Source organism: Emys orbicularis, chromosome 14 (genome assembly GCF_028017835.1).
Source record: "Emys orbicularis isolate rEmyOrb1 chromosome 14, rEmyOrb1.hap1, whole genome shotgun sequence".
Taxonomy (NCBI): domain Eukaryota; kingdom Metazoa; phylum Chordata; order Testudines; family Emydidae; genus Emys; species Emys orbicularis.
Genome location: NC_088696.1, coordinates 36800214 through 36825095, shown reverse-complemented (window position 1 = coordinate 36825095; position 24882 = coordinate 36800214). Strand labels below are relative to the sequence as shown.

General features: G+C 49.0%; 1 protein-coding gene and 1 non-coding gene across 2 annotated transcripts in view; both read right to left on the bottom strand.

Annotated features, from left to right (window-relative positions):
- Positions 1 to 2029: 2029 nt before the first annotated feature.
- Positions 2030 to 24882, bottom strand: part of CPNE2 (copine 2) — a 131951-nt gene continuing 109098 nt past the window's right edge. The window contains exons 14-15 of the mRNA XM_065416363.1: positions 3167 to 3403; positions 2030 to 2137 (exon numbers count right to left, since the gene is read on the bottom strand). Coding sequence (XP_065272435.1) covers positions 2030 to 2137; positions 3167 to 3403 — 345 coding nt within the window. The remainder of the gene's footprint in view (positions 2138 to 3166; positions 3404 to 24882) is intronic.
- LOC135889069 (small nucleolar RNA SNORA57) lies at positions 17086 to 17227 on the bottom strand. Its single transcript, XR_010561911.1, has one exon. It is a non-coding gene; the product is annotated as a small nucleolar RNA SNORA57 (small nucleolar RNA).

The window sequence follows — 24882 nt, the reverse complement described above, 5'->3', positions numbered from 1 at the left end:
GGAGACGCGCAGTGACTCACTGGTTTCCAAGGTCAGACTTCTAGCAGTTGAGCTAGACGGATCTATCTGTGTCGCTGCCATACCCATGGCAGGGAGACTGGGGCATTACGCACCAGCAGGATGTGTCCATAAAGGCCACCTTGCACGGCCGTTCTGGGTTTCAGCTGCTGTTACTTCCGGTGAGGAATTCTGGACAGCTCCATGAGAAACAGGGGTGGGCTGTTCTGCTGTAGTCAGTCAGGGCGACCTGCACAACCGACGGGTTTTGCACTGCGCTCTGAAAGCGGTCGGACACATCCTCGGGCCTGGCAGGAAGGGATTCCACCGCCACGCGGGCCCTGCTCAAAACATCCGGCCCTCAGGGGCAAAAGAGATGAAGGGAAAAGTAATGCAAGGCCAACGGCGGCACCCTTAGAAGGCAAGAGCGGAGGTCACTTTTGTTTAGAGTACTTATGCTTCTCTTTCTTACTGTATTTCAGTGTCTACATGCTAGAGCAAATACATAGAGGTAGGACGGCCATGTGGTTAAGGCACTGGATTGAGACTCAGAAGATCTAGGGGCAACTTACTGGCTCTTCCACAGACTCCCTGGGTGACCAGGGGGAAAATCACTTCACCGTGACGTGCCTCAGTTTCCCCTCTTTACAACGCTGTGTTACCTCGCAGGGGTGTTGTGAGGGTTGATACATGAAATGTGTGCACGATGCTCCGACACTATCACTATTATTATTCTAGTCAGGGACCCCATTGTGCTTGGTGCTGTCCAAACAAAAGATGGGGGCCCCCTTAAGCATCAATCTAGGTCAGACAGAAGACCCAGCCACGAAGTTAATCACGGGATTAAAATTAAGCGTCTGCTCAAGTCCACCCGTATTCAGCAAAACACTTCCACACTTGTGCTTCATTTTAATCACATGCTTCAGAGCCACTGAAGTCAAAGGGACTTAAGCGCTTGCTTCTGTGCTTTGCTGAATCAGGGCCCCAGTCAACCATTTAAGATACAGGCAAGGGTGAGACCCAACCAGGGAACGTTCTTGCCCAAGGAGCATAGACGCCGACTCCGTGGGTGCTCCGGGGCTGGAGCACGCATGGAAAAAAATTGGTGGGTGCTGCTCCCCACTCCGCTCCCCCTGCTCCAGCTCGCCTCCGCCTCCTCCTCCTCCGCGAGCGTGCCGCCTCCTCCTGCTTCTCCCCCCTCCCTCCCAGCGCTTGCGTCACGAAACAGCTGATTCACAGGGCAGGGAGGAGGGGGAATACGCGGTGAGCTGGGGGAAGAGGCGGGCTGGGGCGGGGATTTGCAGAAGGGATCCAATAGGGGCAGGGAGGGGGCGGAGTTAGGGCGGGGACTTTGGGGATGGGGTTGGAATGGGGGCAGGGCAAGGGTGGGGTCGGGGCGGGGAAAGGGGTGGGGCCAGGGGTGGGGGCACCCACCGGCGCCGGAGAAAGTTGGCACCTATGCCAAGGAGGAGTAAGATGTTTGTACGATTACCCCAGCAGAGCAAGGCAGCCAGCATTAAATGCTGTACAGGGCGCTACGAGGCCTTTCTGCATTGGACCCAAACAACAGACCCAGGCCTGGCTTTTAAATATCTGAGTTTCTTTATTAACCTGAGTATAACAAATATAACATGTACACAGTATAAAAATGACCATAGAGCATGAGAGGGTTATGGGTACAGCACAGATACGTGATCTATACACAGGAGTGGGTGGTAATATATTAAGCATTTCGTTGTTTGGAAAAAAGCAAGTTCTGATCTGTAAAAATTTTCAACCCATTCCACTGAAATTATACAAAGTACCTTCAATACTTAAAAGTGACTGGAGGGAGGCAGGAGAGGTCTCCGTTCTGCCCATGACTGTTACCCTGGCCCGGGAACGTACGACGCCAATTCAGCTGCTTCTCCGGGTTGGAGAGTTTTTAATAAAATAAACTAATTAAATTAAAAGAGTACAAAGGTTTAAAAGCATGTGAAACATGCACCCTCCGGAAACCGGCAACATGCAGACAACACCGATGCTCCCAGCGCTACGCTGGCTCCGAGCTGAGGGGAGGCAGATTTTGATGCTTGAAATACTGAACGACTTGCTGGGGGAGTTCTGCCAACACCGCTTTGGCCAAAGTTTCTTTAGGTGCCTGTATGAAAAAAGAACAAACAGGCCAAATGATTTCTTGTGCCCAGCAGCTGCCCCAGCGGGTCCCTGGGCTGGTATTAAGGCCCATGTACAATTACCAGGGTGGGTGTAGGCCCACCTACGGTTACCAGGTTTTCATGCAAGCCCAGGTGCTGGTAGAGAAGGTAACTGTTGCCACGGTGGCTTTAGATCACGCCCACTCACCACTACAATGGAGGCCAGCGGGGCTGATAGGTTAGAGAATGTGCCTTGGTATCCTGCCTCTCTTTCTCCCGGCATCCCAAAGCACTTAGAGTGTTGAGTCAGACGGTTACCCTGCAGTGACTGCGTAGGCAGTATACACTCGCTAATAGCTCTCACACAGCTTCGGACAGCAGCAGCTGCTCTGAAGGGAGAAGGGATGATGGCCCAGACACTGGGACTATCCTCACAGCGCTATTGTACGGGATTGCTCGCTGGACAGCAGGAACTTCACATTAGCCCCTATGGAGTCTGAAAAGCTTCCATGCAGAGGAGGCAGAATTGCCTAGTGGTTATGGCCCAGGTCTGGAAGTCAGGGATTCCGGGTTATAACCCCAGTGCTGCCACCAACCTGCTTTGTGAGCTTGGGCAGCGTCACTTACGCTCTCTTTGCTCCGGCCTGCAAAACAGAGGCAAGTGGCAAGCCTTGCTGCCCAGACTCACGCTTATCTGCGCTTTGATTTTGCTGGCAGTCTGGAAAATGCCAGTAACGTCCCCAACGTCTCATCTGCAGCAATGCACCACGTGAGAACTGCGTAGGACTCCCAGTCTAGCAAGAGGCCTCTGACTCTGAGCTGGGCGTGCTACCAGCTGCACCCCACAGCCTAAGTACCTAGAATGCTCTACAGCACTAAACGTATGAGCCTCTCCCCTCCTCTTTAACTAGGGAAATAAACAGAGCACGCCAGCTCTGAGGCAGATTCCCCCAGGGATGGGTCTCTGTGGCTGACTTACACCCTGCTGGAAATGGACTGGGTCTGGCGGGCACAGCAAAGCCTCCTGCACTTACACTGCGGAACTCGCGGAAGGGAACAAACTGCACAATGTCCCGCATGGCTTCCTCGCCGGTGTACGACCGGAGCACGCGGTTATCCCCATCCAGGAACTCCATGGCTGCAAAGTCCGCGTTGCCCACCCCCACGATGATGATGGACATGGGCAGCTTGGAGGCCTGCACCACGGCGTGTCTCGTCTCGTCCATGTCGCTGATGACGCCGTCCGTGATGATCAGGAGGATGAAGTATTGCTGGGGAGACAGAGCCGAGAGTGAAATCAGACACGGCGCTGCGGGTAGGTTATGGGCTCCAGGCTTCTCCCAGCCCCGTGCACTCCCCCGCAAAGACTTGCTCGATGGGGAGAGGAAAGGGTTAACACGAACACAGCCCCAGCCCACGTGACTGGGCAACTGCAGGGCTGAGAGATTGCAGATGCCTTTCCCATATGATACAGGCACATCAAGAGCCTAAGTGATTTAGGAGCATAAGCGCCACTGACTCTCAATGAGATTCACTTTCAATGGGACTTGCGCTCCTATGTCACTTTGAAAACCCCACCCATAGGTGCCTGAACATAAACTTTGCAACCTAACTTTAGGCTCCTATTTCAGAAAATGTGGGTCAGTGTCTCCTCACGATCCACCATCCCATCCAGCTATACCCATCCTCCATCAACCCACTGCTCCGAAGCCCTGTAGACCCCTTACTCACCTCCTCAGACCTCTCTCCCCCTCATTCGCCATGAGACTCGGTCTCCTCTGAGTTGCCTTACACTCCTGCAACCACCCTTCCATGAGGAAGCGCCTCAAGCCAACATCTCTCCTGGTCACTGGTCGCCCCCCCAGCCACCTCCCTTACGGTTTCCTCACTGACTCTCTGGACATTTGCTCCCAGCCTACCCACATCTCCACTGACAATGGCTGACTCACCCGGAGGAAAGCCCTGAGACTGAAGCCACCCCTGGGTTAGCGCCCTCTACCGCACCCATCTCCCGGCTTCTAAGAACTATCTAGTTCCCAGGTGTCACCCGCCTAGAAGCTGGTCTGTTTTCAAAGCGTTCCAAATGCACCTTTGCACAACTGGTCCCGAGTCTTCTATGAAACTTAGTACAATTCTCGTGATCTTTATTCACTCTCACCCTCTTCCCTTCCTCTTGTATTGCTCGTTGCCTGTGTTTGTCCCATTAAGACAAACAGGTCAGAGCAGTGGCTGTTTAATCTTTGTTAAGTGGACATTTGATAAATATTCGATACCTGTAGCAGAACCATTAGTGGAGCCACTGGGTGAAACCAATTCTCGTGAGCCCCTGGGATCTGCAGTGTTCAATTGCTTTGAGGAGGCAGTGTGGCATAGTGGATACTGCACTAGACTGAGACTCTGCCACTGGCCTGCTGGGTGCCTCAGTCTCTGTGCCTCAGTTTCCCCCTCTGTAAAATGGGGACAGTGATCCTGGCCTCCTGTATAAAGCACTTTGAGCTGCACTGATGAGAAGAGCTAGAGCTTGTTATTAACAAAACTTGCCCCATTTCAGTGCGAGTTTTGCCTCCATCACAGGGAGTTCAAGATTCAACTTTGCTCAAGGGGTGTGAGAAGCAACATGAGCCAAAACCCAGACAAACCCAACCTGGTAATTTACACGCTGCTCTTCTCCATAGCCCATTACCGATCCACTGTGCTAGACAGTCCACATCTCCCCAGCTTGCTATGCCATTGACTGGACTACGCAACTTCCATCCATTCTATTCACCAAGGGCAAAATCGCCGTGAGCAGAAAGCCAGCAAATGGCCCGAGTATCACTCCAGCTCTCAATAAAGGGTTTACAATGGCCTGAGCGGTATGTCTACACTGCAATTAAACAGCCGCGGCTGGCCCATGTCGGCTGACTCTGGCTTATGGGGCTGTAAAATTGCAATGTAGATGTGCACCAAGCTTTGGGATCCCACCAGGAGTCCACGGGCTGTGTGCCGACCCTCTGCCCGGGGGTGACTGTCACCCAGTAATAGCCAGCTCCTGATGCTATAGCAGCGAGCAAACACCACGTGGTTCCAACTCAACTGTTTACGGTCAACCTTCCCCACTCCCACTGGGTCAGTCCATTGTTTCTAAAAGAAAAAAACCCCAAACGGCACGCGAGCTGATTTTCAGTGGCATTCACACTGCTCGGGTCCTGGCCACCGGTCTGGGGGGCTCTGCCTTTTCATTTAATTTTAAATGAAGCTTCTTAAACATTTTAAAAACCTTATTTACTTTACACACAACAATAGTTTAGTTATATATTATAGACTTATAGAAAGAGACCTTCTAAAAACGTTAAAATGTATTACTGGCACGTGAAACCTTCGATTAGAGTGAATAAATGAAGACTCGGCACACCACTTCGGAAAGGTTGCTGACCCCTGCTCTAGGCCTCTACTCCTTGGGCCAACATCATCCTCCGTATAAACTCCAGGAAGTCAGCTATATTGGAAATAACCCTAGCCCCACGTCCTTGGTGAGTACTCCTCTGGACTTACAGCCATCGCTCGCTATATTCAGCACCAGGACAATTTCATGCAGTTCTAGGGTGAGTCATATCCAGCAACAGAACTATTTCATGCAGTTCTGTGGCGAGTGAGATTGTGTGTGTGTGTGTGTGTGTGTGTGTGTGTGTGTGTGTACGTGCACACACACACACATACACACACACCAGTGAAAATGGCTGTGCAATTGCAAAGAGGTCGGACACCCTCAAGGTGGATGTGAATTTGCTTATGACATTTCCATGACAACGTCATTCCAAGTGGTGCAAGATGACTCAGTGATGCACAAGCATTTGAGCTCTTCCCCCCTTCCTTAAGCAGGCCGGAAGAGATTACTTGACAGAGCAAGAGCCGTGATTTCTCTCCTATCAACCTCCGGTGCTGCCAGCGGAGATGTAACAGCTTGAGACAGAGGCCCTGCTCTCTGTGTCACTTCTAGTTAAGGCAAAACTTTGGTGCAGAAATGGAGAAATCCCATTCAAGTCAGTTATCATTTGGCTGCTTCTGGTACGCCCTAAATTGCCAGTAAAACACAGAGGACTGAGCCCATGTGCCAGGATTTGACTGTATTTCAGACCAGACTCACTCTCTTCATGAGAAACAAACCCCATATAAGTAAAAAACAGTTCATTTGAGCTTAGAAAAGGCTTACTGTCACAGACCTACCTAGACCAATGATTAGATCAGACCAATGGGACCCATACAATCTAGTTTATTAGTAACACCCAAATCCACGTGTTAGGTGGAAGGCACAAACTCACAGTGATATGCTTAATTTTGCAATGCTTTCCCAGGAAGGGGAAATTTCTTCCTGACCCCACCTGGTGATTGGATTATGCCCTGAAGCATGCAGGTTGGTAGCACCTGTATTTCTTAGTATAATTACTGGTGCTATCTTTGCTCATATGTATGCATCTATTCATGGACATACAGTATCTCCTCACTTAAAGTCGTCCCGGTTGACGTTGTTGTTACGTTGTTGATAAATTAGGGAACATGGTCGTTTAAAGTTGTGCAATGCTCCCTTCTAACGTTGTTTGGCAGCCACCTGCTTTGTCCACTGCTTGCAGGAAGAGCAGCCTGTTGGAGCTAGCTGGTGGGGGCTTGGAACCAGGGTGGACCAGCAGCCCCCTATCAGCTCCCCGCTCCCCTAAGTTCCCTGTGCAGCAGCTGCCCAGCAGGCTATCAACTGCTGGCAGTTCAGCTGTCCCTCCCCCCCACTGCCATGTGCTGCTCCTGCCCTCTGCCTTGGAGCTGCTCCCCGAGACTCCTGCTTGCTGGGGGGGGGGGGAGGAGAGGAAAAAGGGGGCTAATGTCAGGGTGTCCCCCTCCCCCCTGCTCCTGCACCCTGCTTACCCCATCTTCCATAGAGCAGGGGGGACACATGACAGGGCTCAGGACAGAGGGAGCTTGTGGCAGCAGCTGCAGTCTCAGCAAGCTGATCTAATTAACAAGGCAGTGTACTTAAGAGTAGGGTCAGCGTACTTAAAGGGGAAATGTGCATCTCTCTCTCTCACACATGGTGTGTGTCTCTGTCTGCGATGCTCTCTCCCCTCCCTCCATTCCTGCTGCCTTGTAGAGTGAGAATTAACCCTTGAGGGCTCAGCCGAGTGCTAGTTCATCATTTAGCAGTAAGGCATTCCCTGGGAAATATCCCACCCTCTGACTCCTCCACCTCAACCAAGCTTCACAATCATCATCACTGTGTACCAGTATTAATTGTTTGTTTAAAACTTATACTGTGTGTGTGTGTGTGTGTGTGTGTGTGTGTGTGTGTGTGTGTGTGTGTGTGTGTGTGTGTGTGTGTGTGTGTGTATAGTCTGGTGAAAAAAAATTCCCTGGAACCTAACCCCCTCATTTACATTAATTCTTATGGGGAAATTGGATTCGCTTAACATCGTTTCGCTTAAAGTCCCATTTTTCAGGAACAGAGCTACAACGTTAAGCAAGGAGTTACTGTAACTCCCTACCATATGCTGTTTGGTTATGAACATTAAAGAGACAAGCTTCAAACTGCTTAACTGATGCAGCTACCAAACAAGGCTGAGCCTCACTCCAGCTACCATTCCTTGTCAACTGCAATGACACTTACTGATGTATCTTGCACAGCTTCTTAAAAGGAACCAGACTCAAGCTTTGGAGAGTTCCAAGTAAGGGCTCCCCTCTGAGAAGGCCCTGTGGCCTGCCTTCTGGGGTTCAGCTATCCGGGAAGACAGCAAGAGCAGTCTAGTGGCCTGTTACTGCCTCAGTGGGGTATAAAGGAGTCTGGCAGCTATCAGGGACCAGAGCCACTGTGTAGACAAGACCACTTGAATTGCCCCGAAAGGTCGCTAGGAAGCCAGTGCAGAACACAGAGCACAGGCATTTGATGCTCGCGTTGTCCTGGCTCATTTAATAACCAGGCAGCTGCACTCTCTACCAGGGGCTTGATCCTGCAAGATGCTGAGCGCCCATTGCGCTCATTGAAATCGATGGGATTTTGAAGGGACTTGGCACCTTGCTGAGCTGGGCCGTAGGTGAAATAGGCTTTCAAAGGTAACCCCAAGAAAGCTCATTTCAGCAGGCCAGCCTGGAAGTGGATAATTGTGGTATGGGCCACTTCAGAGAGGAAGGGCCAAGCAGCTTCTGGATCAGCTGAAGATGACAGTATTATGAGGCACCTTTGGAGACCAAGAGCACTAATGGATCCAATAAGACCTCAGGATTGCAATCTGCGAAGACTAAGGCCTGTTATGCCCCTCTTCACAGAGAGATCAGTCCCAGCCTCTCAATACCTCCAGACATTTGCCCCCTTCCTTCCAGCATCACCTCTGTTGTCTGGTTCACAGACAAACAAGCTCAATTCACCCTACTTTCATCAAAGGGCTCTGGGTAAAGCAAGTAGAGTGTAGAATCCAGCTTCTATGACAAAGGGAGCTGAGGATCATCAGCAAACAGATGCTGCTGCAGCCCAAATATCTAACCATCAGTCTTCCCCAGCAGCCTGGCACCCATCAGACGGGATGGGTGAGGGAACCCCACAGGAGAGCCCTCAGAAGAAATCAGTGATTCCCTCTCAGGGGTGCTGAGAGGCATGAGCAGATTCTACTCGAAAGCAATCACATCCACTTATGTCCTCATGGTCAAGCATATCAAGAACTACTGAACTGTCTGAGAAAATGAACATAGATGGCTGATCTTTGTTGACTGACGGGGAACCAAAAGTCCAGTGCGGTCTCCATGCTAGAGAGAGACTAGATTTACAAGGAATAAGGAAACTGGGAGAATTTCGAGGATGCTAGTGTAGACCTGCTACTATTGATCTTCTCAATAACCTTCCCCACAGAGGGAGGTTCAAGACATGGTGGATATTGGTTAGTGTCAAGACTAACCGCTTATGGGATAAGTGGCATCTTGCCTTAAAAAAGAGAAGCATTAAATAGCCTCATCAGTATCAGAACCACGCTCTCCCCAATGGCTTTTACAAAGGTCCATCAGACAGGTACATCCCAAAACTCCGTCAACGAAACCTAGTCAGACTTAGCCAAAAGATCCCCAGAGCCTCTCGGATACTGTATCCATGGATCTGAGCAGTCCTATTCATGAAGATGGAGTGAGAGATACCCAATGCTCTCCAGGAGGAGGCAGCTTGAATTCAGTCAGACTGTCCATCACCAAGAGGTGATCCACTAGTCAAAACTTTGCAGTTGTCACGATGGAGACGCAAAATCTCTGACGTCCCCCACAACTATAGGTAGGGTGAAAAAAGCTTCTGTGTCACCTTCAGTTGGATTTGGAACATGCCTCTCCCTCCCATCACTCCCTATTTGCCTTCCCCTCCCATCACTGCTTTAGCTCTTTGCTGAGAAAGCAGTAAGGTCCAGAACTCTGAGCCAATGCAACAGAGGGCTTTGAAGATCTGAAGTGACACCCTGAATCTGACTCTGTGTTTGGAGGGTAGCCCGTGAAGCAAAGAGATTAATGGAGTGATGTGCTCCTGATGGCCAGTGTTATTAAATCAGCTGCTGCATTCTGATCTTTGTCAGAATTGACGGCACCCTTTCATTCTGTTCCCTCCCTCGGAAGTTCTCCAATGTCAGAGTGGCTCCTGGGCTGGTCAAAGGGAAGTGCCATCGTTTTTGAAGTATTTTGCAGGGGTCACAACTCCATAACACCTATCGGATGGCCTACATGGATCTGTATGCAACGAAAGGACATGCAGGTCCTAAAGTGCAATCAGCAGTCCCTTCCACGTGGACTCACTCCAGGCCTGGACTTAGGCCTGGTCTACACTACGACTTTAATTCGGATTTAGCTGCTTTAATTCGAATTAACGCTTGACCCGTCCACACAACGAAGCCATTTAATTCGAATTAAAGAGCCCTTTAATTCGATTTCTGTACTCCTCCTCGACGAGAGGAGTAGCGTCAAAATCGGTATTGTTAATCCGAATTAAGGTTAGTGTGGCCGCAATTCGATGTTATTGGCAATTAGATGTTATTGGCTACCCACAATGCAACGCTCTGGAAATCGATGCTACTACGGTAGCTTGGACGCACACCACCGAATTAATGGTGCCTAGTGTGGCCGAATACATTCGAATTTATAAAATCGGTTTCCTAAATTCGAATTATATAAATTCGGATTAATCCTGTAGTGTAGACATACCCTTAGGGAGGCCCCGATGGTGACAAAAATCAGCATTGGCCATGTTAGTCCCCTTGGAAGTATGAGAGCCAGAGAGAACCAAAAGATCTGACTGTGTCCAGCAGCCTTGATACAGCATCCTTTTAACATTCATTACAACCAAGGACTGTCTCTTCTCCACCAACACTGCAAGATCTGGAGGAAACGTATTTGAGGGGGGAGCGAGATGTTTTGAGGGTCAACATTAAATGCTCAGAGGTCACCCTAATCACCAGAGAACCAGCTGTCCTATTCAGAGCCTGAATCACTCAAGCTGATGCATCTCGCAGCTGACATGTCTTGCGTGCTGGCTAATAGAGAACATTTAATATCAAAAGATTTAATTCCATGCAAAAACACCACCGATTATAACCATACAGATTCAAACATGCCCATAATTATAATGAACTCCACACACTCCGCTCACAGGCTTTTTTATCTCATGCCTCTTTAAGATCCTAAGCTGGTGTGAAAAGTTAATGGTTTTGTCTGAAGTTATTTGTAAGCACCATTGAAATCCTGCTTTTGTTCTTCCATCCTCTTCTACAGAAACATCCAGTCATTAGCTGGCTGGGCACTGGTGCCCTTTCCAGGGATGGGGGCTCCAAGGAGGGTCTGTTGTGGTAACTGGGCCTACCAATCTACCCTAATTGTGAGTTCATCTGTAAAAATTTATCACAGTAACATATAATAAAGCATATTCTAAACAGGTGCAAGAGAACCAGAGAGAGAAACTATTTTAGTTTAAACCAAAAAGGCCACGTTGATACAATCCAAGGACTGTTGAAATGATGCTTCTTAAAAACAGATGACATGGAGCTGGAAGTTAATGAACCCAAAACGGGTGAGTTGGATATTAGACCTAATTGGTGGACAAAATTATCAGGGGATGGGCTATTCCACCCACCATTCCCTTTGTGGGAAAGAGACTTTTTTTGGGGGGGAGGAACTCTTGGGAAGAAAAGACAGAGACTGCTGCAGCATCATGGCTCCACCGCCACCGTTTCTTGGCACCTCAGGCCTTTTTCACCCTGATCCTGAGAGATGTCCTGACCAGACCAGGCCAGAGAGCGGGAGCCAGATGACATTGCTTCCCCCTACTGGTTTCAGCTGAATTCCAACCACCACCTGGGATGACCGTCCTTACCATCTGGACACTGTCAAACAAGGGAGTTTAAAATTCAAAAACTGAATTTAACGGCAGCTCCAGCCCATCTCAACCAATTTCTCTTTGCCCCAAAAGTACAGTTGTTACTAGCTTTGATACCATCGAAGAGTGTGTCAAAAAGGGGGGTGGGGGTTCCTTTTCAAACTCTCTCTAGCTACAGGGAAAGGGAACAAGAAATGCTGTTAAACAGGGAAGCCTGACTCACTGCTTTACATTTCAAATGTTTTAACTGTTTTCCCCTTCTTTTCTGTATCTTTAATAAAAGGCTCAAAGGATGTTTAATGGTGTTTTTGCCACGGTACTCAGCTGGTTGAGGTCTCTGTATACCCAACCCCAGACTTTATTTAACGCTGGCCAGAGACTGGGCTATGCTGACGCCCTTGGCGAAATTAATACAATGCATCCGTGTGTGATATTCACAGCTGACTTGCTCTATGTTGATCAGACATGGGCTTGGATCAAACCACCCAGATCTGAGCCCCTCCCTGCCTGGGGGAACTTTGGAGGGGGGCGGAGTCTTAGGAAAAATGGGGTGGCGCCCACGGGCACTCAGAACAGCTAAGACGAAAGGAAGTACATGTATTAGGTGAATAAGTGACCCACCCTGACTTATTAAAAATGGGTCCCACGGTTCCAGCCCCAGTTTAAGAAAAACACTGATCAGCCGCAAACTCATTGCTAACAAATTATCACTGATGCTAAGGATACGTCTACACAGAGATAAAAGACCCACGGCACAGCCGCAGTTGGCCCAGGTCAGCTGACTCGGGCTCACAGGGCTCAAAACTGTGATGTAAATATTCAGGCGTGGGCAGGAGCCTGGGCTCTGAAACCCTGCGAGGGGGGCGGGTCCCAGGGATTGGGCTCCAGCCCGAGCGTCAACACTACTATTTTTAGCCCTGCAGCCTGAGCCCTGCGAGTCCCACTCAATTGACCTGAGCTCTGAGACTCGGTATTGTGGGTTTTTTATTGCAGTGTAGACATAGCCTAAGAGTTTAAGAGGATTCAAAAAAGGACGCGAAGTTTATGTAAATAACAAGAAAATTCAGACTTACAATAATGCTATTTTTTTTTAATAACAAGTGTTTTGAAATGGATATAAACCCTCATGCTTCAGGGCATAAATTAACCCCTACCCAATGGGGGCTAGGAAGTATATTTCATTATGAGCAGATTACCCCACTTGTGCCTACTGTGAGGTTCTTACTCCTTCCCCTGGAGCAGCTGCTGCTGGCCACCAGAGCTGAGTGAATCACTGATTTTCAGCCAAACCAGAAAAATCTGTTTTCTTGTGAACAGAAATTAAAATATATGTATATTCATTGGGGTCGAACATCGCATTTGCAATGTATGTTCAAATCTACATTTTGTTCTAACAATGTCATTTCAAGCCAGCATTTCGTTTTGAAAATGTCATTCGAAACAAAAGTCTAAACCAACCGTTTCAACCCTTTTTGAAATGTTTGTTTTCAGGTTTTTCTTCTTTTTTGTGTGTGGCTGAAATGATTCACCAGATTCGACCCAAATTCGTGAATAGTTTCAGTCCTCCCAAAACTGCATTTTTCATGCGTTCTGTTATATCGAGTGTTTTCCTTAAAGCCACAGCTTCTGGAGGCAGGGAATTTTGTGAAGAATCTCACCTTTCATCTACAAAAGAATAAAGGATGTTTCTAGTCCTCCTGGCTGCTGAGAAGAGCTTGAAAAGATGACCCCTAAGGGCTCAAAAAACTGAAATAATGAAAAAGAACCTCTTTTTTCTGCAATCGTATTGTGACGTTGTGCAGTCTATATGGTTTTATAAAAACTTGATAATAAGTCAATATAATGTAACTGGGATAGTTTTAGAGAAAATACGGTAATAAGTGAATGTAACGTAACTGGGATATGCTTCATGCAAAAGGTCTCTTGTAAGGTATCATTACAAAGCTTATAATCTACTGAGTATGATCATCTGATTTGTATAAATGTACCACTCTTGTATCTAAAACTAGAAATATAAAATGTAACTCTGAGGGCCTATTGTAATTATGTAAAGTGTGGGCCATTAATGATGGTTTGGAATCTTGATGACTCCCATTGTCTGCAGATGGCTGTTTACCTGTGAGTCTCCCTGTATATGTGTGTGCTGGCAAGTGAGTAATGAAGTCTTGCAGTGACATGTGATCATGTCACCTGAACTGGAATCCATCTTTAACCTGGTGCTTTTCCAGTGAGGGGGGGGTGGAAACCCAGAGGGACAAAGGGTTCCCGCCTTATGCAAAAGATATATAAAGGGGTGGAACAGAAGAGACGGAGAGAGGAGCCATCATGAAGAATCCTCTAGCTACCACCTGAGCTGGAACAAGAGCTGTACCAGGGGAAAGAATTGTGCCCAGGCCTGGAAGGTGTCCAGTCTGAGAAAAAACTTACTGAAGCATCTCTGAGGGTGAGATTATCTATATTCAGTTTGATTAGACATAGATTTGCGCATTTTATTTTATTTTGCTTGTGACTTACTTTGTTCTGTCTGTTACTACTTTGAACCACTTAAATCCTACTGTCTGTATTTAATAAAATCACTTTTTATTTAATAATTTACTCAGAGTATGTATTAATACCTGGGGGAGCAAACAACTGTGCATATCTCTCTATCAGTGTTATAGAGGGCGAACAATTTATGAGTTTGCCCTGCATAAACTTTATGCAGGGTAAAACGGATTTATTTGGGTTTAGACCCCATTGGGAGTTGAGCATCTGAGTGCTAAAGACAAGCACACTACTGTGAGCTGTTTTCAGGTAAACTTGCAGCTTTGGGGCAAGTGATTCAGACCCTGGGTCTTTGTTGGAGCAGATGGGCATGTCTGGCTCAGCAAGACAGGGTGCTGGAGTCCTGAGCTGGCAGGGAAAACAGAAGCAGGGGTAGTCTTGGCACATCAGGTGGCAGCTCCCAAGGGGGTTTCTGTGATCCAACCCGTCACACGTATGATTATTTAAATCACTTGTGATTTCTGAATCCTTGAGGTTGGTAATGCTGTATTATCAGAGAGATTTAGGGAGCCAACCCTCAGCCTCCAAACACTTAAAATAAAGCCAATCTGGCAATAGAAAAAGCCTGGATTATTTTACACTCTACTGAAAAGATCCAGTTAGCAATGTGGATTTTGCTACGTGATTAGGGATCAGAGGGCACCAGCTAACACAAGGGAACCATGAATCTGACAGCTGTGTAGTTATAAATACACACAAACGGACACATCTGCAGCTGCAGAGAACGTAACAAGTTTTTAAGAGGGATATTTGTCTGGATATCAAGCATATCCAGAGTTATCAAAATTCATGACAACAAAAATTTTGGAAGGGATATTAACCTCGTGCTTCTGGGCTTGAGACAATTTCTAACTATGGGGTTTTTACACCTTCCTCTGCAGCTGCTGACACCGGCCACTGTCAGAGACGGGACGCTGGGTTTGATCTGGTTTGGCAATTCCTATGAGCAAGGAGTAAATGTACAAAACACCACGGGCTGGACTTGGTGCTGATTTCCTCCCCATACAACTCTACCCGCTTCAGTCATAAAACAGGGCAGAATTTGCCTCAATGCATGTTAAAAAAAAATCTGTTTCCCTTTGTTCTTTCTCTCTGTGAAATCGGCAATGGGATCAGAGATGAGCACTAAAAGGCATGCAGGAGAGGAGGAGGGAGAAAAGCTCATCAAACGTTATATCAACAGGATATTTCAAAGGCTAAGTGAAATGAGGGATATCTGATAAGATCATCCTTGGGATTACGGCCGAGCAATCCGGCAAGGACACATGATCAGAGCTGGTGGAGAGCAGCAGATCCTGGGACGTCGTAGCTATCTATCTCCTTGTTGGACCGAAATGAAATTCTCATCTCCTCACTGCCTTTCTCCCTTTAACTTTTCAGCCTGGGTCAATGGAAATTGCTCAATACTCATATCCTCTTCTCAAGCTCTACACCTAACAGGAGACCCACCACCCATGGGTCTCCGTCTCCTTTCACAGCGGCATAACTCTACCGACTTCAGTGTTACTTGAAGTTACTCCTGTGAATGTTATTCCTGATTTACACCATCAAGAGAGAATCAGGCCCTGAGGCTACAAAAATCCAGCTGTAAATATGCTTCTGTTATTTTGGCATGCCATTAACCAGGAACATTTCCCCAAGAGTCTACCTTGGTCACTAGAGGAGCTGTTATTAGACAAGGATTACTTAGGCACTCAGGCTGTGGTTTTCAAAGGGGCTTTAAGGAGCAGGGCACACAATTCTCACTGAAATTCAATGGAAACGGGTGCCTAACTCCCAGAGGTGTTGTCGAAATCCCCTGGCCCCAGGCTCATCGAGGACTGCAACGCAGGCCACCTGAGTCACCATGCTGTTTCCAGATCCTGATCCGATGGCCAGCTGTGATAAACAGGAACTCAGAGATTTCAGGATGGCCACACAAACCTTCCCCTAATGTGCAATCAAATGAAAACTCGCAGGATTATTTTCCCGAGAATAGTCTTACAAAAGCAATCACCCCAGATGAAAAGGCATCAGCAATTCCATCAATGTGACTGGGGGCCAAATTTCCAAAGGCGTTTAGGGGCCTACAGATGCAGATAGGTGTCTATAATACCATCTAAAGCAGGTTAGGTACCTAACTCACCTCGAAATCAATAGGAATTAAGCACCTAACCTGCTTAGATGGTTCTGTAAACCCCAATAGGTACCAATCGGCACCTGTGGGAATCTGGCCTCATGACTGGTATCCACTTGAATAGACACAAAAATTCTTCCCCCTGCATTCAGCCAAGGGTTGGGAGGGCATTTTCCTCCTGCCTTCAGCACTGCATATCTGGCCAGATACTTTATTCCCACCACCTTCTGAAGCCACAGCCAATGGCTGCCTGCTGGACTAACTGGACCAATGCTGTCTGACAACCCTTACACCATACAGCAAGCTGATGAAATGTCACTTGGTGGCATTCAATGCCCGTCCTGACGGCACATTTGCTTCTACTGTTTGAGGGTCCAAGTGACCCACTTCCCCCCCACTATCTGAGGCTCTGGGTTCCCATTGCAAACTCCCAGGACTCCCTGCCTCCTGTCAGCACAAGGGCCTGGGCTCCTCTCAAATCCTGTAAAGCCCGCCGTGGCCCGAACAGACCCAACTTTGGCAGCCGACGCCAGAGCAGCGGGGTGAAGCGTCTGGGGCAATGTGCCACTTGCGTGCGCGCATGGGGGGCTGTCGGCGGAGAAGCACGGGGCTCCATCACGCTCCAGTCACTGCACAAAGCAAATACGTTTTCTACAGACAATTGTAGGCTCCATTGGAACCCGGTTGCTACATCAGGTTTAGATCAACCTCTGGGGGGAGCAGCTCTCCCCACAGCCCCTCCCACTCCCAACACAGAAGGTCAGCGACCCCTCTCCTTTGCAGACTGGGACATGCCCTCTCTCTCCTCGCCCAGACACACCGTCACTGTGGTGTTTGATCTCTACCCCAAATCACACTCGGGACTTGTTTTCCTCCTGTCGTCCCACCTTGGTAACTGTCCCAGCAGCCTCAGACGCCCCTTGTCACCCTCCCGCGCAGCATGTGCCAGCGAATGAGGATGGGACCAGCAGACGGGAGCTGCCGGCTCTGCAGACACAACGCTGGAGTTTGCATTTCCTATCCCTCCGTACATCACACGCAGGAGGAACAAGCTACTGCATGCGTGCCAATAACTGGAGGAGCCAGCCCAGCCCAGAACCCCCCCACTCTGCGCTCAGAGCTGGACGGAGATCAGAACCAGAACCCCCGGCCGAGTACACCACAAAATAGAGGGACGGCCCTTTCTCTAGTAGCGATATCCCCAGGTGGGGCACTACATCAGATCAGGACCCCCAGGTGTACTGGAGAAATCTCCTGCAGAGCTATGCTCTACAGACAGCCCTGGGCGGCACCACTGAACTACGTCGTCTCTGCTGAGCGGGAAGAGAGCTCGTCCTGTGCCCTTTCTCCTTCCCTCATGCCACCCATGACTGATCACTCGGTACATGCAATGCGGTCACTTAGCAGGGACAAGACCTGGCCGTTAGCGCGTAAGCCCCAGCCGGTTTTTCCAGTGCAATGTGCGTAGTTTGTAGCATCATGTGCCCAGCCCACTAGAGATCTCATGTGGCTTTATTACACTGGGGAGTAAGCAACCTGAGGGCTTCCTTTCACCCAACAGCTCATGAGAGGGACTCCGAGGCTGGCTACTCAGAACAACAGGGACCCAGTGAGGAGGCTGGGTTAGAGGCTTAGCATCGCTTGCTTCACTGAGTGGGAGAAAGACTAAACAGCCTATTCTCCCCCACGCCAAACAGGCTGGAGCACCTGAAAAGCAGCTACCTGGCCTCACCTTCCCAGCTCATCATGCGGCTCAGCCGGGTTCTCACCCCTCTCCTCGTCATATTATTTATTTATATTACTGTAGGGCCTAGAGACAGCTGGGTGCTGCACAGACACACAGCGAGAGACAGCCACCGCCCCCCCAAAATAGTTCACAGTCTCCTCCCCTTCAGGGCTCGTCTACACTGCTGAGTTAACTTGCGTTATAACTCCAGTCTTGCCCCCAACTTGAGTCCCGTCCACACACAAACCCCCGTCACTCAAGTGCGGTGGTGCTTTTACCTCAAGTCGGCTGGCCCGTCCGGGGCACAGGTTACAGCTTGAATCAGCTGCTAATACGACCCCCGCGTAGTAATCCAGTCACTCTGCGCAGCTCACGGGAGCGAGGCTAACCTGAGAGGACTGAACTTGCGTTATCCACAAACGCGGTAACTCTGTAGTGAAGACTTCGCTTCAGTTTCCCTTTCCCCACTTCCCTCCCTCACTCCAAACACCTCTCCCCCTCTCTCCCATAAACACCGACCCCCCCCCCAAACTAACATTTGGGAAACAAGCTCACCATTGGCAGGCCCAAGCACTCCACAATCACAAGAGGTGGCCCCCACAATCATGAGACTGGCTTAAAAATCACAAGTGCTTTTTCTTTTTCTTTTTAAATAATGCAGCTGAGATTCTAGCTATTTGCCCTCTGATTTTCGAACCTTTAGGGGGTCATGTTTTCAGCCTTTTCTCCAGAACAATGACAGCCAGAGACTTTTTTTTTTTCCCTTTAAATGAAAGCTGATAGTCTCCAATAATCACCTAACTCTGGGCACTGGGGACTTAATTAAAAATATCACAAGATCCCTGATAATAATAAAGAAATCACATGAGTTGGCAACAGTGTATATATAATGAAGACGGGGAAAGCTATGGAATTAACCCATTGCGTGCTGGCCATCTTCCTGCTTACTCTACCTTTGTGTTGTATCCCCTCCTCCTGCTGCGCACACATTGCCTGTCGCTAACGCCCAAGCACGTTGGGGCAGAGGCTGTGTCTTCCTAGGTGCTTGTACAACACCTGGAAGTGTTGCCCCATTCCCCGGGGATCAGAGAGAATAAGGCCGTCACAAAACAATTCTTGACTTTCTGTGAGCACAGCTGTTCCTAAAGCAATTTCCTTGTGTCACCTCTTGAAAAGAGCTCTGTGACCCAAGCTGCTTTTCACGGGGATTGGTCTTCTCACCTCTCTTCTTTTCATCTGGCCGCTTCTTAACGTTTTTTCCCAATGGGCTACCTTACTTTCAGCCTTTACCCGGCTGGCCCTGCCTCGGTTTCACCATAAAGTTGCCAACAATTTTCTCCGTGGCCAGTAGCTGAACCTCAAAGGGATGTGTGTGTGGGGGGGAACCATATCCCCTGTTTTTAATGGTACCCCGCTCGCAGCATAACCCCTGGGGGATCAGGGATTCTCCCACTGGAAGTACATAGCAGAAATTGCAAGCACCTGAATATTGGGGCAGAGATAGTGAGGGAGGTCAGGGCTGGAACTTGGAATCAGATAACTGAGGGTGGAGGGAGGGGGCGAAGAATCCAGGCATCGGAATTAGGCTCTCTAAGGAATGAACTGCAAAGACTTACAGCTAGTCCATGCCCCACAGCGTGGCTTCTGCTGCCCTGAGCCCTAAGTTATTTACTTAGCCTTGCACTGAATGCAGGCGAGCATGGATAAGCTACAATTATGAGTGTGCTTAAAAATCCAGGGGTTAACAATACCAAGCCCTCTAATGAGGCAGCGGTGAAGTACAATGACGCAATGACATTCAGTAAGAGTGAAGTGAGGGCTGGCCAAATGTGCTGGGTTGACAGCCCTGCAAACTACCGTCCCCTCTTCGCCCAGAGCACAGGTGCAGTACGGGGCGGTGGCAGGACATGCGTCACTGAACGGCCTTCGCAATGCACCTCAGCCTTCTGACGCAAAACCATTCTCGCCTCCAAAATAAGAGCCCCACCCCACCCTTACATAAGGCCTGGCCTCTGTCGATCTCAAAGCACTTTAAGAAGGAGCCCAGTATCATTTCCCCCATTTTATAGATAGGGAAACTGAGGCATGGAGCGGGGAGGTGACTTGCCCCAGGTCAGTAGCAGAGCCAGGAATAGGTCCCCCAGCTCTCCAGCGTCCCAGTCTAGGGCTCTAGTCACTAGGCCAGTCTCCATGCCCCATTCAGCCCTCGGGCACTCTGCTGAGTCTATCCCAAACGTGAAGAAACTCACTAACAGCTACCACTGGAACTTCCTTTCCCCCCCATGATACTAGGTGACCATGTAACATAGGCCTGGCTGCCCCAGAAGGCCTTCAGCACTGACGCTCAGCCTTCGGTTACAGGAGGAACAGCTTCCCTTCCAGTTACATTACAGCACGAAGCAGCCACGTGGTTCATGCCCGTGGCTAGGAGCCCTTTTCTCAGCAGGCTGCATAACACACAGTGAGTTCACATCGGAGAGAGGAAAGCTCATGATATTGGAGATGTTCCCTGGTGTGGCTGCAGCTGGGTTGAGGCACAGGATGGCCACAAATACAGGTGACCACGAGTGGTTTCACTCTGGAGACTGTCGTACATACAAAGTGTATGCCAAGGATAAATAAGGCAGGACCATGAACCCAGCATAAACTCCTGGAGTCAGGGGCGCAAAGCGATCACATGCTGAAGGAACCACCCTGTCACAAAGCCAATAACAGAGAGACACAAAGAATTTGATAAGCACAGGCATGGAAATCTTTTCACACAGAATTTGGAGCAGGATGGAGAACCAGGGAGGCACAGAGGTTCTGGGGCCTTCGAGACCAATGAACAGGGCCAGCTTTTCAGCTTCACTTCTCTTTCCCTCCACTATCTTTGGGGATTTACAAAGGAAGACATGGGTGGGGGAGGAGAGGGCTGAGGCAAGGGGTTCAGGGCCGGCTCTAGGATTTTTGCCGCCCAAAGCAAAAACAATTTTGGCCCCCCCCCCCTTTTTAATTACCCCACCCCCGGCCCCGCCTCAACTCCGCCCCTTCCCCAAATCCCCAGCCCTGCCTCCTCCCCACAGGCTCTCAAGCCTGGGAGGGAGGGGGAGCAGCGGCACGCGAAACAGCTGTTTCGCGCGCCGCGGCCGCTCGGGATCTCCCCCTCCCTCCCAGGTTTGAGAGCCTGGGAGGGAGGGGGAGACTCTGAGTGGCCGCGGCGCAGACGCCGCTTCTCCCCCTCCCTCCCAGGTTTGAGAGCCTGGGAGGGAGGGAGGGAGGGAGGGAGGGGGAGCAGCGGCGCGCAAAACGGCTGTTTTGCGCGCCGTGGCCGCTCGGGATCTCCCCCTCCCTCCCAGGTTTGAGAGCCTGGGAGGGAGGGGGAGAAGCGGCGCGCGAGTGGCAGCGGAGGTGAGCTAGGGCGGTCGGGGCACATTTTTAGGGGTGGCATTCAGGCGCTGGCCATGCCGCCCCTAAAAATGTGCCGCCCCAAGCACCAGCTTGTTTTGCTGGTGCCTAGAGCCGGCCCTGAAGGGGTTCATGCTTGTAGGATAAAGAGGGGAAAACTTAAGTACAGGGAAGCAGATCCTGGGATGCTGGGGACAGACTGGGCTTTTCCATGTGCTGAGCAGATGCAACTTCAGAACCAGGTTGTCTTTTAATAATTGGACGGCCTGTGGAGTGATAGCAGCTCACGACTTGCTGGCTTCTGGGCAAATCTGCGGGTGAGGAAGAAAGGTCAGAGGACTCCATACTAAGGTGCCTTCCAGGGGCTTTGCCTCCTTTTTTAGTATTCAGCATGGACTGTTAGCATACAATCGGGCTGCTCTTCCAATATCATTTATTGTTTCCACCCGTTTTTTAAGATACTTGATATTAAAGTCACGTATGGGCTGTATTGCCTATAAAATGTGACCACCAATTATTTCTGCTACTTAAGTCAGCAATTAGATTCAAGCCTGCTAGGGATTATCCAACATATCCAGCATGCTAGTGAAAAAGGAGGTGATTTGGAAACTGAAGTTTCTCTTTGAAAGGTAATTTTCATTTCCCAATGCTTGTTAATCCTTTTCGTGTCAAGTCAGGTGCATGCCGTCTCTCTCTCTCTCTCTCTCTCTCTCTCTCACACACACACACACACACACACACACACACACACACACACACACACACTGTTTTCTGCCTCCACCTCTTAAAAGCTGGTGAGCTCCATTGTTTGTGATCTGGGTTGCCATGGAAAAGGTATAAGCAGGGTGGTTTTTTTAGTGTTAGGAAATGGCACACCTCTCGGAGGGAAGCTGAACGAGAACGGGGCGGATTCAGACCCGGTGACAGTGCATACCATGGTGATGTTCACAAATCATAAATGCCTAGAATTACGACGTCCAATTAGATAGCCGGGCAGATAGAAATCAATAGATCTGCATCTGCCTATCCCCAAGGCTGGATATTTACGAGCATGCCTAGAATATCTGCATTAACGTTTTCAACTGATACTTCCTTTGCCATTTGCCACCGCTTATTTCACACCATGACCCCTGGCTGCTTGCCAACGGCTCCATCTCTGCTCCACACTCATATCATTTATTCCGGTTTCTACAGCACCTCAAAGGAGATGGAACTTGAACTGACAACGGCGCCAGGGGCAGGCTGCACGGCTGGAAAGTGACCAGGCAAACTCGTTTCAGCCGAAAACCTGAGATGAGAAATGGATGCTGGCTCATGACCCACTCCCCACACCTGCATGCAGCTCATGGTTCTTGAGGCCCGCGGCCTGAGAAGCAAAGGTTTGAATCACTAAGCAAACCATGCTGATAAAACCAGAGGCAGAGCTAGCCAGCTGCTTTCTGTTTATTTGCGAATTATCCTAGAAAAATCTATTCCCCATCTGCCCCCCGATATGGCAGGGAGGTTACCCACAATGGAAGTTATCTGTGTAACCCCCCAAGCCCTATCACACAAATTGATGGGAGAACTACATTCTAGATCCCCTCCTCATGTGCAAATCAATTTTCTCTAGCCATAGAGTTCCAGCCAAATAAATCACCCCACTTACTAATGTTGCCTCGTTGCTTATAACTCCTTTTCTCTGTTCAAGTCAGTGTGGCCATAACTACAGTTGGATATTACCCTTAGAGACTGAACAACGACAATGGTGGGGGGAAGTGGATCCAAGACACATCAACAGCATTTGTTTTAATGTTCAAAGGTGATCACGTGACTTCTCCAAATCTCCATCCTCATCAGGAGCCATTTGCAACCAGAGGGCCAAGTTCGCTGCCCCACTGGCTTCAACTGTACTAATTTCTACCACTCTGAGTACATCATAACTGCAAATTAAGGTGTGACTGCAGTGTGGGAAGGCAGACCTGGGCTAGCTTGCATCTAGTTGGTGCAGGTAATGATAGCAGTGAAGACTTGGTAGAAGTTGGCAACACAACTAGGTACCCAGTGTCCCCAGCAGGCTTTTACTGGGGCAGGCAGCCTAGGCCGAATTCTGCACCGTCATGTCTTCACTAGCTAAAGCTGGTATATCTCCCCACACTGCAATCACACCTTCATCTGCGGTGTAGAAGTACCCTCCACAGGTCTCTGTCGTGGGCCTAAAGCTCCCATGGAGAGCCACACATCGAGCACCAACCCCGTTGGGGGTGGTCAGCAGCTGCTCGTGAAGATCATAGAGATGGGACTGAGCTGCAATGTTCCGTTCCTGGTCAGGAAATTCTAGATCTGGATCCAAAATCTTCCCATGCTTGGGAACACCAAGATCTAGGGTTTGGTTTTCTCCAGCAGAAACCCTTTGAACCTCAGAGCCCGGGGTCTCCAAATAGGCCCCAGCTATTCACCCCTTGTTTTTACCTGGCTCACGGGGCCCCTGGTGCTTTTACAACAAACCCACCCACCTATGGCCGCTTTCATTCCTAAAAATAAAACGTGCCTCTCTCCCTGAAAAGAAGCTGCTGTCATCTTCTCAGCCGACGCCTCTTTGTCAGGAGGCTATTATTAAAGATGACATTATTGACATTATTTGCTCTAGGTATTCAAGATGGGATGAAAGAGGGCAGGCCACGGGGGAATAAAACTCTTATCAATTGTTCGTTGTGCATCTTAAAAAAAGAAAAATCCAGTTCAGACTTGCCTACGGTAGACCTATTACCTTAGTGTTATTTAAAAGCTCCTTTGATTAAAATATTAGTGCCACCGAGGGGTGCAATTTACATATGATTAATGCTTCTCTATTCATTCCTAGGTCTGGAGCCTTCTCCCCACCACCTCTTGAATTCTGACATATAAAACAAAAATTGAAAATAAAGAGTGATCGGAATTCATAGTGAATGAACCCAAATTCAGACTTGCCAACAACAAAATAAGTATATAACTACCGCCGACGCAAGAGACGTCTCCTAGAAAAGCAATTTACTGCTGACGTTTTTAAAAGGGATGGGAGACTGAAATGGAAGTGCAGAAAGATATTACTATCCGAAAGCAGATGGGGAAAGCTGTTACAGCTCCTTTGGAAAGAAAACAAGTGAAGATGTGTATTTTAATTAAAGATCAGGAACAGGGGATGTGCTGTGATCTGTGGCATCACAGTGTTTCTCAGTAAATGCTTCCCGTTAAAAGAAATCAGCTCCAGCTACAGGTACAAACTGGCTTCCATACAGCTTGACTTTCAGCTTTGTCCCCTTTGTTTACCAGAGACCATGCAGAGTCTGGAACTCTGCTACACAGATATCTAGCAACTGAACAGTACATTGCAAATATGTATAGCATTTCTTATCATACCCTGTCTTCATCAGTGCTATACCAGCTGCCTCCCCCATGTTCCCTGGCCAACAATTTCAGATTACATGTCTGTGTGTCCTGTGACCAGCTTGGCCATAGGACATCATTTTCCTAATGTTTCAATGGGTGGTTTTATCCCAGAGGTGCCCCACTCCTCTCTAGGACCCCATTTTACAGATGGGGAACTGAGGCACAGAGGCTAAGTGCCTTGCCCAAGGTCACACAGGAAGCCCATGGCGGAGCA